At 36.7% G+C, this 15,584-nt stretch overlaps 2 protein-coding genes across 2 annotated transcripts; one reads left to right on the top strand and one right to left on the bottom strand.

The window, feature by feature from the left end:
• Positions 1-271: 271 nt before the first annotated feature.
• GCK72_007933 (uncharacterized protein) lies at positions 272-3,766 on the bottom strand (the record flags this gene model as incomplete). The annotated part of the gene is made up of 5 exons (XM_003097103.2): positions 272-419; positions 1,305-1,588; positions 1,988-2,108; positions 2,818-3,116; positions 3,683-3,766. 5 exons carry the CDS (start codon positions 3,764-3,766, stop codon positions 272-274), a joined length of 936 nt encoding a protein of 311 aa, XP_003097151.2.
• Positions 3,767-8,712: 4,946 nt separating this feature from the next.
• Positions 8,713-10,253, top strand: GCK72_007932 (uncharacterized protein; the record flags this gene model as incomplete). The annotated part of the gene is made up of 6 exons (XM_053726543.1): positions 8,713-8,727; positions 8,778-9,172; positions 9,220-9,619; positions 9,731-9,878; positions 9,925-10,076; positions 10,122-10,253. The coding sequence occupies 6 exons, from the start codon at positions 8,713-8,715 to the stop codon at positions 10,251-10,253; spliced, it is 1,242 nt and encodes a 413-aa protein (XP_053590737.1).
• Between the last annotated feature and the right edge of the window lie 5,331 nt (positions 10,254-15,584).

The following is a 15,584-nucleotide window of genomic DNA, read 5'->3' as shown; positions in this document are numbered from 1 at the left end:
GAAATTAGAAAAAATGAATGCAATTAAAGGAACAAGATGAGAAGAAAAACCTGTGGGGGAAAATACAAAAAAATTGGAAAAAAAATTCTAAATTTTTTTTTTGAAATTAAAAAATTTCAGTCATCATCACATAGTACAAGAGTAGGATTTTCAGATTTTCAGAAAAATATCAAAATTACAGACAATTTCAGACAAAATTAGCACAATGGATAGGGGGTAAGTAGAGGTTACAGTAACAAAAATTACAAAAAAATTAAAAATTTTCAGAATCCTATTCAGAATCATCTTGTGACATCAGAAGGCCGGTACGCTCGACGTCATCTGCCACTGGTGTCTTCGGACGGTACAAATAGTATTGGGAGATGATGACAGCGTCGAAACAACAGCATCCGAGACTTCCCGCAAGCCAGGGGAGGTGTCTGAAATAGATTTTGTAGTTTGTAGTTTGTAGTCTAGGTAGTGAAAACTGGAGAAAACCGCATTTCAGGAGAATTTTGGCGTGAAAATGCCAAAAAATTGAATTTTTCGCTGAAAATTCCGATTTTTACGAAAAAATCACAACATTTATGGCATTTTCAGTGGAAAATCGGTTGAATAAGGATCAAAATCTCAGTTCTAGTGTCTGGAATGTCTTGTAGTTTGTAGTCTAAGTGAAAACTGAAGAAAACGGAGTAAAATGAAAGAAAAGTTGGGTTTTTTCGATGAAATTTTCGATTTTTTAGATGAAACATGCTCAAAATCACAAAAATTTTGCCATTTTTCAGTGAAAAATCGATTAAATTCAGCTGAAAATCTCTTTTTAATGATAAAAATTCAAAAATTCAGTAAAAAAAAATCAATACGACATTTTAGCGCTGCTTGCCAGCGCTAAAACGAAGTTCAACGCTGCTTGGCAGCGCTAAAATCTCAATGGAGCGCACTTGATCATTTTGATGATAATTGAGAATTTTTCGACATTTTTCAGTGATTTTGGGGTGAAAATGGCTGAAAAATGGAAATTTAATGATAAATTTCATGAAAAATAGTCAGAAAAACCTCAAAAAATCACATTTTCAGAGAAAAATCGATGACAAACCTAAGAAAAAACTAGATTTCAGCTAAGCAGCGCTAAAATCTCAACGCTGCTTAGCAGCGCTAAAAATTTGGGTTTAGCGCTGTTCAGCAGCGCTATATCGCTAAAAATGGATTTTTTGTTCATTTTGAGCGAATTTTCATGAATTTTATGGTTACAATGATGAAAAATTGCTTAAAAATCACGTTTTCTCCTGGAAAATCGATTTTCAGCCAGTTTTTTTTAGCTTTACCTCAACAAATACAACCAACTGGTCGTAGCCATCAATACAGACACTCCATACGTGAAATTCGCGGCGACAATGATATAGAACATAGTCAGTGAGAGTCCTTCACACGATCTATGCTGATAATTCTTAATAATTTGGGGAATTCGGCCACCGAAATAGCAAATGGCGGCCATCGATCCTATGATGTAACCGAGCATATCGGTATACGAGGTGAAGATTGGCCACATTTTCAGAATACCTTCCAGTGGGAGACCTTGTTGATGATTCAGGGATTCCAGGAATGATCTCTGGAAACTTTTATATTGAAAAATTGTAGTTTGTAGTGTGAAAAACAAGCTATAAGCAATGCTAAAATCGAAATTTCCGCTCAAAATCTGACTTTTTCAGCGAGAAAATTGACATTTTTGAAGTGAAATGGGCTAAGCAGCGCTAAAATCCAGAAATGAAGATTTAGCGCTGCTAAACAGCGCTAAAATCTCAACGCTGCTTAGCAGCGCTAAACTTTAATTTAGCGCTGTTATGCAGCGCTAAATCTTCATACCTCGATTTTAGCGCTGCTTAACCCTTTAGCAGCGCTAAAAATCACATTTTCTCTTTAAAAGTCAATTTTCTCCCTAAAAAATAGATTTTCTCTTCATTTTTCGCTCAAGAAATCAGATTTTGAGCGGATTTCCAGAAGTCCGTACCTTAATTCTATGCGTCTCCACTCCTGGAAGTGCTGAATCCAAAAGAACGAACGATCCAATTGAGGCGACGGCGAGCACTGGGACGACGATTGTGTTGGAACGAGCTGAGGTGGCGGTGGCTCTGAAAAAAACTGTGTAGTTTGTAGCTGGAAAAATGCGTCAAAGGTGCGCCAGATGTTCGAAAATTAGAAAAACGGCGTCAAAGGAGCACCAGACAAGGGATTTTCAGGGAATTCACATCAAAAACGCGCCAAAGGCACCCCAGACTGAGAAAATCAGGATTCTTAACCGATTTTCACCGAAAATTTCCCAATTCTCTCGATTTTCCACGCTCAAAAAACGGGTTTTGGTCATTTTTACTGATTTTTAGCCGGTTTTAAGGTTATTTCGTCTCTCACTCTCTCACCTTTGATAAAACAGAGTAAAAACGCGTCGAAGGCACGTCAGATTGAAGAATCAGGATTTTGAACCAATTTTTATCAAAAATGGTTAATGTTTTCGATTTTTGACGCTAAAAGCGCCATTTTTTCATACCGAAAACGCGCCAAAGGCACCCCAGATTAAAAAATAGGATTTTGAGCCATTTTTGACACTAAAAACGCTGTTTTTGATAATATCTCTTCTCATAAAAAATGCGCCAAAGACACCCCAGACTGAAAAAAACAGGATTTTTGACCATTTCTCTTCAAAATTGATCAATTTTCTTGATTTTTAGGCCATTTTCAGCCGATTTTTATGATTTTCCTGAATTTTAATCCATTTTTGACGCCTAAACACCCTATTTTTGGTGATTTTCAGCGAATTTTTTTTGTTTTTCCCCCCACTCTTACCTATGATAAATCTTCATATAATACCCATATTGAGCCCAGAGAATCAAATCTTGAAATATATAATAGACTCCAATAATCTTCTGAATTGGTTGTTGATTTGTCAGAATTGCTCCCAACATGTTACACGTGTCACCGACCAACCAAAAGAAAAGGAAAGCGAGTGAGAGTCCTTCACATTTCTTTGTCTTATAATTCTGCCATAACTGAGGGAACAGTGGAATCAACCAGAGGGCCAACGAAATGAGTCCGACGACAAATCCCAGAAGTTTTAGGTCCGTATCCACACAATCTGTGAAGACCTGAAATATGATAGAGATATGAAATAGCGTCAAAGGAACGCCAGACAGGTGCACATCGATCGAAGAAAGTTTCTTTGAGAAACGCGTCAAAGGCGCCCCAGGCGAGCATTTTGCAATTGAAGTTAGGAAAACCGCGTCAAAGGCGCGCCAAGCACTCTACCACCAAAATTTCCGCCATTTTTGAGCAGATTAAACCGAAAAGTGGTGAAAAAACGCGTTAAAGGCACCCCAGATAGTAATTTTTTGGAGAAAAACAATGTTTACTTCCAGAAAAAGCGCTAAAGGCACGCCAGTCGAGCATTTTAAATGGAAATGCTGAAAAACGCGTCAAAACCGAAGTTGTTATCGAAATTCCGTCATTTTTGAGCAATTTGAGCCAAAAAGTGATGAAAAACGCGCCAAAGGAACGCCGGTATGACTGTTTTTCGGTATAAAATTGATGATTTTTCAGAAAAAACGCGTTAAAGGCACGCCAGAAGATTGAATTTTGTCTATAAATCCATAATTTTTAGTAAAATGTTGACTAAAACGCGTCACAGGCACGCCAGCCTACTATTAATACTCACATCTTTAATCCATTGAATTCCCTGGGTACAATTGGCGTCCTCCTCACCGAAATCGGCGAAATCACTCAGACCGCCCGTCTTCATTCGGCCGCCTGAAAATAGGGAATTTCAGAGACTACAAACTACAAAAAGGAGAGTAAAAATGTACTTTCGAACAAAAAAAAATGAGGAAAAGGGGTTAAAATAGAGGATTTTCAGTCAATTTCGGCTCGAAAAATGTGAAAATTGCTTATTTTTGGTAAATTTTTCGCATTTTTCAACATTTAAAACCTCAAAAATAACAGAAATCGGAAAAAGCTCTAATTTTTCATGAAAAACTCTTGAAAATAGTCAAAAATCCTCATTTTCAGACAATTTCAGCTTCAAAATCATTCAAAAATCGCTAAATTTCACCGAAAAATGATCAAATTTTACAAAATCAAACGTTTTGAGTCGATTTTTTGCATTTTTCAGCGATTTTGACTCGAAATGATTCAAAAAACCACTAAAATCGATTGAAAGCTATGAATATCTCATTTTCTACCGCTGATTAGTCGAAAATCGTGAAAATCGGCTAGAAATGGTCAAAAATTGTCATTTTCAATCAATTTTCCGCATTTTTCAGCAAATTTCGACTCAAATCATCATAAAAACTAATTATTTTCACTAAAAATCATGCTGACCAAGAAAATCGATAAATATCTCCGTTTGAGCATCTAATAAGTGAAAAATCGTCAAAAATCATCCGAAAATGGTAATTTTCAGTCAATTTCTATCATTTTCCATCCGGAAATCATAAAAAATACCAAATTGTTGTCAAAAATCGTCGAAAAATGTAAATTTCCGATTTTTAGTCAAAAAACGTCAAAAATCGGTCAGAAATGCCAATTTTCAGTCAATTTTTCGCTTTTTTCCATTTAAAATCATCAAAATCACTAAAACTCAGCTAAGAAAGCGGAAAAGTCGATTTTTCAGCGATTTTGCATTCAAATTGTTTGAAAAATCAATGATTTCCACTAAAAATGCATTGAAAACAGCCAGAAATGATAATTTTCACTCAATTTCTCGCATTTTCCTTGAAAAAATCATCAAAAAAACCGTTCAAAAATTGATTTTCTGCAGTAAACCACCCAAAAAAGCATAAGAAATTGGCAAAAAATTATTAAATATGCTAATTTTCAGTCAATTCGCCATAATTTTCTATCCAAAAATCATCTAAAATTGCCAAAAATTGTAATTTTCACTCAATTTCTCGCATTTTCCATGGAAAAATCATCAAAAATCAGTCAAAAAATCAATTCTCTGCCATTCTCTCACTGCCAAAATGATGATGACTAACGGCTCTCTATTGGTGGTCTAATGGTCTCGACACGATAGAGAGAGAGACAGACAGAGAGACGCAGAGAAAGAGACGAAAAACTGTTTGTGTTGGGTGTCTATGCGAAAATAACACACAACAACTGTGTGTGATTATTGATTTTTTAGTGTATTAGACGGCAAAAAAAAACAGAGACAGTGGGAACCCACACATAGAAACGTAGTGGCACGCCAGCGTCCTTTTTAGCTAAAAGCGGAATTTCGGAGCCTCGTACTGGTGTATTAGCACGGCACAGTTGTTTCAACTGCGCTCCACCGAAACTATTGAAGCGAAACATTTCTCAATGGAATTTCGGTGGAGCGCAGTTGTAACAACTGTGCTGATCTAATAGAAAAGACACATTTTAAGAAAACAGAAAAAAAAAATACCTGAAAAGTGTGGTTTTGGACGTTTTTACCAGTTTTCCGGTGAAAAAATGATTTCTGAAGGGTTTTAGTCAGAAAAAGACGCCCAAAATGTGTATTTCAACCCTATTTCGTACTTTTCCCCATGAAAACCGCCGATTTCTTATCAGTTTTATATCAAAAAGGTTTCAAATTTGCTATTTCTCACTCTCTCTACTCGAAAACTTCACAAATTGCTTAATTCGTTGAAAAAATGAACCGAGTCCAAAAGAGCGCATTTGCATTACCTATTTTTTAATTTCGCGCATTTTTGTACTGAAAATGCGGTCTTTCGAAGTTTTTCAGAAAGTGGAATAACATAATTTTATGTTTGGCGCGCTTCTTATAACCGCGCTCTACCGAAACTATTGAAGCGAAATTGAGAGACTCAGAGAAATAGAGACAAGGGGATTTCGGTAGAGCGCGGTTGTAAGAAGCGAGCTTAGATCAGCACAGTTGTTACAACTGCGCTCCACCGAAAAATAATTTCGCGCATTTTTGTACTGAAAATGCGGTCTTTCAAAGTTTTTCAGAGTGTGGAATAACATAATTTCAATTTTGTGCTTTTTGTATGAGCTATTAGCACGGCACGCTTCTTACAACTGCGCTCTACCGAAACCGATGAAGCGAAATTGAGAGACTCAGAGAAAAAGAGACATTTTCAATAGAATTTCGGTGGAGCGCAGTTGTAACAACTGTGCTGATCTAAGCTCGCTTCTTACAACCGCGCTCTACCGAAATCCCCTTGTCTCTATTTCTCTGAGTCTCTCAATTTCGCTTCAATAGTTTCGGTAGAGCGCGGTTATAAGAAGCGCGCCAAACATAAAATTATGTTATTCCACTTTCTGAAAAACTTCGAAAAACCGCATTTTCAGTGAAAAAAATCGCGAAAATAAAAAATAGGTAATGCAAATGCGCTCTTTTGAACTCGGTTCATTTTTTCAACGAATTAAGCAATTTGCGAGGTTTTCGAGTAGAGAGAGTGAGAATTAGCAAATGTGAAAGTTTTTAGACATAAAACTGATAAGAAATCGGGGGTTTTCATGGGGAAAATATATCAAATAGGGTCAAAATACACATTTTGGACTAAAACCCTTTAGAAATCATGTTTTTTCACCGGAAAACAGCTAAAAAACGTCCAAAACCACACTTTATTTTTACTAATCACTAAAAAACACCATCTTTCCCTCGGAAAACTCTCAAAAATGTCACGAAATACTATTTTTCAAGTCAAAATCAAACAATTTTCAAATTGACTGAAATTCCCCCAGAAACCCGGATTTTCAGCACAAAAATCACCTACTTTTCATTATAGTTTTCAAATATTGGAGAAGAAGTAATAGAATAGTTTGATGGGATTCTCTCTGCTCTACAAACGAAACCAAACTTTTCCTTTTTTCAAATAATTGCAAAAGGTGTGCAAATAGGGAAATTGGAGAGACCGAAAACTCTCCAATTTCCATTTGTAGACTTTTTTCCGGATTTTTTCAACAAAAGATACTAGCACGACACGCTTCTTACAACCGCGCTCTACCGAAACCGAAGAAAAATGTCGACGGAGCGCAGTTGTAAGCACTGTGCCGAGCTAATACTTTATTTGCAGATGTTTTCAAAGATATGAGGAATTTCCTCATTGTTGTCACCGACCACTAACTGCAAACAGACGGAAAACAAGGAATGTTGGCTCAGAATGAGCAAGATCTTCCAAAATGAGCAAGATCTTACTGTCACAACATATCGATTTCTAGAAGAAAAAGCGGATGGCTCAGACCATTTTCGGAGAATCGGAGAACAAACACCAAGTTTTGCAGAGAGGAAAGAGCAAGAAACTATAATTCTTTGAAACTTATTGATAAGACAGAAATGCTTTCAAGATTGATTGAATTGACAGTGTAAATAATACCACTCGGAGTACTTCAATTAGAGCTGCTTACAGTAAGAATCTATTCATCTCAACCTTATCAAAGTTCCAAAATTGGGAAGGCGATTACGCTTTCAGACTACAATTATGACTTTCATAAAGCCTAACACTCTACGAAATCGGGGAGCTTCCAAAGATTATGGTTACAAAGACTACAAACTACATTTCTTTCAGGAGCTGCTTAGGTTGAAGACAACAATTCCAGACTATGTTAAGTATCTAGAAACTTAAACTTTGGTAGATAATCAATGGGTTCTGTCAAATCGGAGGAGAAGTCGAATTGACATGTTGGTAGCTGCTTAGACTACAAACTACACAAATTACTGTAATCGAATCCCTCGAATAAAACTATAAATCCCCCGAAAATCAATAAAAAAGTCAGTCTAGAATGACGACTGGAAAACCTCCTGACACTTCTAAAGTACACCCTGTCATCCACACTTCTAAAGTACACCCTGTCATCCATTTCATTGTCTCTGTCTGTTTTCTGTTCTATGGGAAATAGAAGACAGAGAGACAGACACATAGAGACACAGAGTGTGTGTGTAGAGCAGAAATGTACCGATTCCCCCCACGAAAAATGTGGGGAGAGTTGAAGAGGTGATAAGGAGTGGGAGAATTAGCTGATAAGACTGAGGAAAAAGAAGAAAAGGCGATTAAGAGTGAGGAAGAAATGGAGTGGTATCAGAAACTAACCAAATATTGAGAACTGTCGAAATAGTGGTATGCGTCTATTCGACTGAAAAGTGTATTTGAATTCAGTTCTCATTTTATAACTTTATTTTGATCTTCAAATACAATTTCTTCTAGCGAACCTATACTTGTCTAATACTTACAAGCAGACTTGCAAAATTCCGGGCCGGGCCGAGAAAGCTCCGGCCCGGCCCGGCCCGGTCGGCCCGGATTTGAATTTTTGAACTTTTTTCACTACAATTTTTTGTCCAAAAATTTATTTTCTGAAAATTTTTCATATTTTTCCTCAAGTATATTTTTCAAAACCCTTCGAAACCTACAAAAAATTGTTTTAAAGAAATCTTTTTCGAAAAAAATCGGGAAATTTTCGAAAAAAAATTTTGAATTTTTTCAGTTCTGAACTTCCGGGCCCACCGGGCCGGGCCGGGCCGGGCCCTAGAAATTTTCATTCCGGCCCGGCCCGGCCCGTTGCAAGTCTGCTTACAAGAGCATCTAAAAGTAGATTGAAATACTTGCATTTGACTAGATAATCAAATTTGCATTCTCATCAATAACTCTTTTTCTTCTACCGACTTTAACATGACACCCCTCCCCTATTTCATGAATCACACTTATTTTCTTTCGTTTCAGTTGTATTTGGTGACTTCACAACTATCATAACATCTCTAAAAGAGCGATGGAAAATGAAGAGGCAAGTTGATATATATTAATACTGTTCATTCAATACATTTTCAATTTCAGAAAAGGATCAATAATACTCTGACCGAATGGACAGTCGAAAAGTTTCTTGATATGCGCAAAGAGGTTTTGGAGAGACAGAAGGATCTTGAAAAGTCAAATATGGAAATGGTTGAGAAACTCAGATTATGCGATGAAAAAATTGAGAAACTGGAAAAGGAACTTCAACCGAAACTGAATGAAACCGACAAGACACTGAAACCAGAAATATCGCCGGAAATGGAAGAGAACAACGATACTGCAGTTATCACCACTCAGGATTTTCAGGAAAACGACGAGGAAATGATTTCGACATCTGGAAAGTATTTTGTGTTGAAGCATACATTCAACAACGTGTCTAGCTTCGAAGATGGCACCGATTATTTTAGTGAGAAGGAAGAACATTTTGGTGTTCCATGGTGAGAATCGAAGTTAAACAAATCTCATTATATTAATTTCTTTACAGGAAAATTCAGGTGGAACGGTACAATGGATTTCTCAAATTATATCTCAGAAACGAATTACTTCGCAATACTGAGAAAAAATGGGAAATTGAAGTTGAAAATGAAATGAAAATAGTGTCTCCTAGCTCCGGAGGAAGGAAAGAGAAAAGAGAAGAGAAGGCTCGAGATGTTTTCAAAAGTGACGATAATTTCACTGGATGGGGATATTCACATTTCATGGAATGGGACGAACTGGAAAAGAATTTCGTGTTTGATGACTGTTTCTGTGTTGAAATTGCAGTGAAAGTGAAAAAGATGACAGGAATTTACAAACAAAATCTGAGAAGTTTCGACAAAACAATGGAACAATATTCGGATACCGTTCTAATCGTCAACGATGAAAAGTTTTATGTTCTGAAATCGGTAAGTTGTGAGTGTCAGAAACGTGGGAAACTAAAAACTTTGGAACTTTTTCCGATTTCCATTCCGCTCGTTCCATCGTGAAATGCATCTTCAGAAGTTCATACTTTTCAGACCCTTGCCACGGATTCTCCATATTTCAAGACTTTGTTCATGAGAAAATTCAATGAAGCACAGAATACTGAGATCAAACTGTCTGGAATCGATCCGGACGATTTTCAGAAGTACCTCGAAGTTCTTTATGGAGAACAAGCGATCGATGGTAATGATGTCAATAATTTGTTCATTTTCATTGTCACAATATTTAGAATTAACTGTCGAACGGATCCTTATGGTGGCTGACATGTACGACACCCCACTGGCCATTAAGAAGTGCGAGAACTTTCTACAGAAGGAATCGAAGAAAACGCTGAAAAAGAAGGTGGAACTGTCTAGTCGATACAAGTTGGCTGCACTCAAAGTGATTTCGCATTACCGAAATATGTAAATTAACTGTTATTTTCAGAAACAATGTCTCGAGGAGATCAAATCGGTGGATGATTTGAAATCAGTTATTCCCGGAGATGTTCACGATTTGAACCCATCGATCATGGCAGAGTTATTTCAAAAATCACTTTCTTTTCATAATTCTAATTAAGTATAACCCGAAAAACTTTGATATTTGTGCAATGATTTATTTCCACCTTTTATTTCTTTTCCCCCATATCACCAATTATTATGGTAACATAGCCTACAAACTACACGCGTTCAGGAGCTGCTAATGTTGAAGGTTATAATTCAGACTCTGTTCCGTATCTAGAAACTCAATCTTTGGTAGACAATAAACGAGTTATGTCAATGTGATTGTGAGACAAGCAATCAGATGAGAAGTCGGATTGACATGTTGGTAGCTGCTTAGACTACAAACTACACAAATTACTGTAATCGAATCCCCTGAATAAAACTATAAGTCCTCTGAAAATCAATAGAAACGTGAGTGACGAGTTTTCACTGAAAAACCTCCGGCTGTCACACCTCTAAAGTACACGGTGTCATCCATTTCATTGTCTCTGTCTGTTTTCTGTTCCATCAGAAATAGAAGAGGAAGTGAGACACATAGAGTCATAGAGTGTGTGTAGAGCAGAAATGTACCGATTCCCAACGAAAAATGTGGGGAGAGTTGAATAGGTGATAAGGAGTGGGAGAATTAGCTGATAAGACTGAGGAAAAAGAAGAAAAGGCGATTAAGAGTGAGGAAGAAATGGAGTGAAAATTGTTGAAATAGTTTTAAGCACACTTCGATAAAACCACTCGTCGACTTCATTCCTATCAATGAGTCGACTCTTCGACTGAAAAGTATACTTGAATTCAGTTCTCTTCACAACTTTATTTTGCTCTCAGAATACACTTTTTCCATAGGATCTCGAGCCATCCAATACTTACTAGAGCCTCTGAAACTAATAAAAGAACTTTTATGTGATTAGATACTCAATTTTGTTTTCTAATCAATAACAATATTTCTCAAACCGACTTCTGACCCCCCTGAATCACACTTATATTCGTTAGTTTCAGTTGTATTTGGTGACTTCACAACAACTATCATAACATGTCCAAAAAAGCGATGGAAGATGAACAAGCAAGTTTATTGAATAAATACATTCATACATTTCATTCCATATTTTCAATTTCAGAAAAGGATCAATAATACACTTTCCGAATGGACAGTTGAAAAATTTCTTGATATGCGCAAAGAGGTTTTGGATAGACAGACTAGCGTCCCGAGCCGAACGGCTCGCTCCGCCAGACTCGGCTGCGCCTCGAGCCCAGTGCTTAGCAAGTTTTACATTCAAAAGTTGGTTTTTAATAAGTGGCAAGTGAAAGCTGGCTTTATTACCAAGAATTTAAGCCTTTGAGTCCGAAACAATGAATACCCGTTTGTTCCGCAATTTTTCATCTGTTCGATCGAAAAACCCGGCATTTTTCTTTGCTCAGTGTTGAAAACGCAATCATGGAGGGCGTCTGGTTTCGATATTTTTGATTAGACTTTTTGGCTCTATTCCAGTTTAGATGTCCTTTGAAAACTCCAATGTCCCAAAAAACACTTAGATGTCCCTTGAAACACTTAGACGTCCCATAAAATATTGAGACTTTCCTTGAAACTCCAAAATATAGTTGTGAATATTTAGACGTCCTAAAAAACATTTAAACGTCCCAAAAAATATTCAGACGTCCCTTGAACTTTCTGTGATTTAAAGTGCTGGAGGGGCGTTTAAATGTTTTTTGGGACGTTTAAATATTCACAACTATATTTCGGAATTTCAAGGAAAGTCTCAATATTTTATGGGACGTTTAAACATTTTTTGGAACGTCTAAACATTTGAAAGGACGTTTAAAAAATATTAGAGTTTTAAAGGACGTTTAAGTGTTTCAAGGGACGTTTAAGTGTGTTTTGGAAGTTCGAGTTTTCAAAGGACATCTAAACTGGAATAGAGCCGACTTTTTGGTTTCATTAGATCTCGAAAGGTTTAGACCGGTGTCAAAAACTCAAAACAATTGAGTAAACCCTGACCCCAGGACAGGAAACCGATTGAATCTCATCTTACCAAAAACAGCAAAATTCGGGTTACTGAAAGTTTTACCGACTAAAAGTGCTTTTAATTTTACATGGTTCGATAAAGGTTTTTTTGTACAAATTTCCTTTTTCGGATCCAAAAATTTCGCAAATCTGAGTGAGTTACAGTCGGCTAATGATTTGGCCAGGAAAATCTCTTTGAATCCAATAGGTACAGTATCACTCAATAGGTTATCAACATTGGCTGTTTTCAGTGAAAAATGACCAAGTTTGACAGTGTATTTCGGTGTCACCTAATTGTCCGATAAGCTCAATTTTGTATGGACTTAACAGAGCAAAAATAGCACATCATTTTTGTAGTTGACCATTTTTTTGCAGGAACACTATCTTGCAAGTTATATTGTCGAAGTGAAAATCTTCAAAAATTCGCTATTTGCATTGAAATTAGTCGATTTCAGGGAGAAATTACTTTGATGACCTCTAACTTTTTTGGTTGTGCAACTACAAAAATTATGTGCTACTTTGCTCTGTCTAACCCATATAAACTTGAGTTTGTCGGACAATCAGGTGACATCGAAATACTCTTTCAAAGTTGGTAATTTTCAACTGAAAACAGCCAAAGTTGATACCTTTTTGTCCAGTACTGTATGACGTAAGCGATTTCGGTGGGCGGAGCTTTGCCGTGTGAGCTCAACTTTTTTTCTCGATTTTTTCAACATTCTTCTCGATTATCTGCATCCGCTTTAGCTTCACGGACCATTCTGCATAAATAAATTAAGAAATGAGAGAAATAATTTAAGAAATGAAAAAAAAAAATAAGAAAGAAACCTGGGATTTAAAATTCCATTATCCATTACGTCACGTGATTTTTACGTATTTTTTACATTTGCTCATTTTTTGAGGTTATTTGAGTGTAACTCAAAGCCATTAGATCGTATTTGAAATCTGATTTTTTAGACATCTTCCCCATGCCAAGTTACATAACTATACCAAATTTCAAAACTCTCGGTTCAATACAACTCGAGATATCGAGAGGAAAGTGAAAAATTCGAGAAAAAAAGTTGATCTCAAACTTTTATGGCTGTAAATCTTATTTTTCCAGATATCCAAATAATTTTTACATGTCTCGATAGCCAGGTTTTTAAAGACCTTAAGTCCAGAAAATCCCTCGGAAATGTTTAAAGCTGGTGCCGTAAGAAGTAGAAAACGGCGAAAATAGCGAATTTCTCAAGCCATTTATTTTAAAGGAAAAAGTTGCGCTCGGTTTTGCGCTCATAACTCTGCTCCGAATATTCTGAACCCACCCCCTTTGAGTCGCCACATCCGTATTAAGTTTTCAAAAACAAACGAAAAAGAACTTTTTGGAAATCTCTAAAACAAAAAGAGTTATTCAAAAAATGACTGCGGAACAAAATTGTTGACAGAATTATCGACACTTTTGGCGAAACTCCGTCCACCAAAATCGCCCTACTCATACCAACGAGAGGGGGTGAAGGACCTTGAAAAGTCGAATTTGGAAATGGTTGAGAAACTCAGATTATGCGATGAAAAAATTGAGAAACTGGAAAAGGAACTTCAACCGAAACTGAATGAAACCGACAAGACACTGAAACCAGAAATATCGCCGGAAATGGAAGAGAACAACGATACTGCAGTTATCACGGCTCCTGCCAATTCTACTCAGGATTTTCAGGAAACCACGAAAATGGTATCGACATCTGGAAAATACTTTGTGTTGAAGCATACATTCTACAACGTGTCTAGCTTCGAAGATGAAGAAATTCGTCTCAGTGAGATAGAAGAACATTTTGGTGTTCCATGGTGAGAATCGAAGTTAAACGAATCCCATTATTTTAATTTCTTTACAGGAAAATTCAGGTGGAACGGTACAATGGATTTCTCGAATTATATCTCTGCAACGAATTACCTCAGAATACTGAGAAAAAATGGGAAATCGAAGTTGAAAATGAAATGAAAATAGTGTCCCCCAGCTCCAGAGAAAAGAAAGAGAAAATAAAAGAAAAGGATTACGTTGTTTTCAAAAGTCATGGTATAGGATCTTCATGGGGATATTCAAATTTCGTTGAATGGGACTTATTGAAAAAGGATTTCGTTGCTGATGACTGTTTCTGTGTTGAAATTGAAGTGAAAGTGAGAAAGATGATAGGAATTTACAAACAAAATCTGAGAAGTTTCGACAAAACAATGGAACAATATTCGGATACCGTTCTAATCGTCAACGATGAAAAGTTTTATGTTCTGAAATCGGTAAGTTGTGAGTGTCAGAAACGTGGGAAACTAAAAACTTTGGAACTTTTTCCGATTTCCATTCCGCTCGTTCCATCGTGAAATGCATCTTCAGAAGTTCATACTTTTCAGGCCCTTGCCACGCATTCTCCATATTTCAAGACTTTGTTCATGAGAAAATTCAATGAAGCAAAGAATACTGAGATCAAACTGTTGGGAATCGATGCGGATGATTTTCAGAAGTATCTTGAAGTTCTTTATGGAGAACAAGCGATTGATGGTAATTTCTAAATTTCTTTCAGTTTTATAGTTACAATATTCAGAATTCACTGTCGAAGGAATTCTCATGGTGGCTGACAAGTACGATACCCCCAAGGTCATTGAGAAATGCGAGAACTTTCTAAAGAATGAATCGAAAAAGGAACTGAAGAAGAAGTTGGAACTATCTACTCGATACAAGTTGGCGGCACTCATGGTGTGCTCAAATTACCGAATTATGTAAATTAACTGCTATTTTCAGGTGCAATGTCTCGGGGAGATCAAATCAATTGCTGATATTAAATCACTTATTTCCGGAGATGTTCACAATTTGGAACCATCAATCGCGACGGAGATTCTTCAAAAAACCCTTTCTCTTCTTAATTCTAATTAACTATGAGCCAGAAATGATTATAACTTGTGATTGTGATTTTCCGGTGAGAAATAGCAATTCCTAGGCTTTTTTCAGGATAAAATGCCTTGAAACCTCAGAAAATAATTTAGCCAGGGGGCGCAGATTGGAAGTTAAGATAATCGAGGGTAAGATAAATAGCAGAGCTGTGTGGAATTCCTTTAAAAAAGCAATGAAAAGTACAGTAATCGAGTCGAAAACTCAAAAACATTACCGGATGAAAATTCCAAAGACAAATAATTTATGCATTTTCATAACATTGATACTCTAATTGTAGTGGGGAGGTGGAGGTATGATAATATGCTTGATGGGGGGGATGGGGGGCTTTCAGTTCATAGAAAAGGATAAACTTACAGATTATGAATGATATAAATGATGTATCTACAGTACCCCTCTACTAGATCGGCAGCGGCGGTCTAGTGGAGGAATATACGGTATAGAACACATCATATGATAGTGGAAGCAGTGGGGGGCGGGGCCAATAAAGGGGGCGGAGTAGA

The sequence above is a fragment of the Caenorhabditis remanei genome, chromosome II, assembly GCF_010183535.1.
Source record: "Caenorhabditis remanei strain PX506 chromosome II, whole genome shotgun sequence".
In the NCBI taxonomy this organism is placed as follows: domain Eukaryota; kingdom Metazoa; phylum Nematoda; class Chromadorea; order Rhabditida; family Rhabditidae; genus Caenorhabditis; species Caenorhabditis remanei.
Note: the sequence above shows the minus strand (reverse complement) of the source record. Positions and strands in the feature narration are given on the sequence as shown.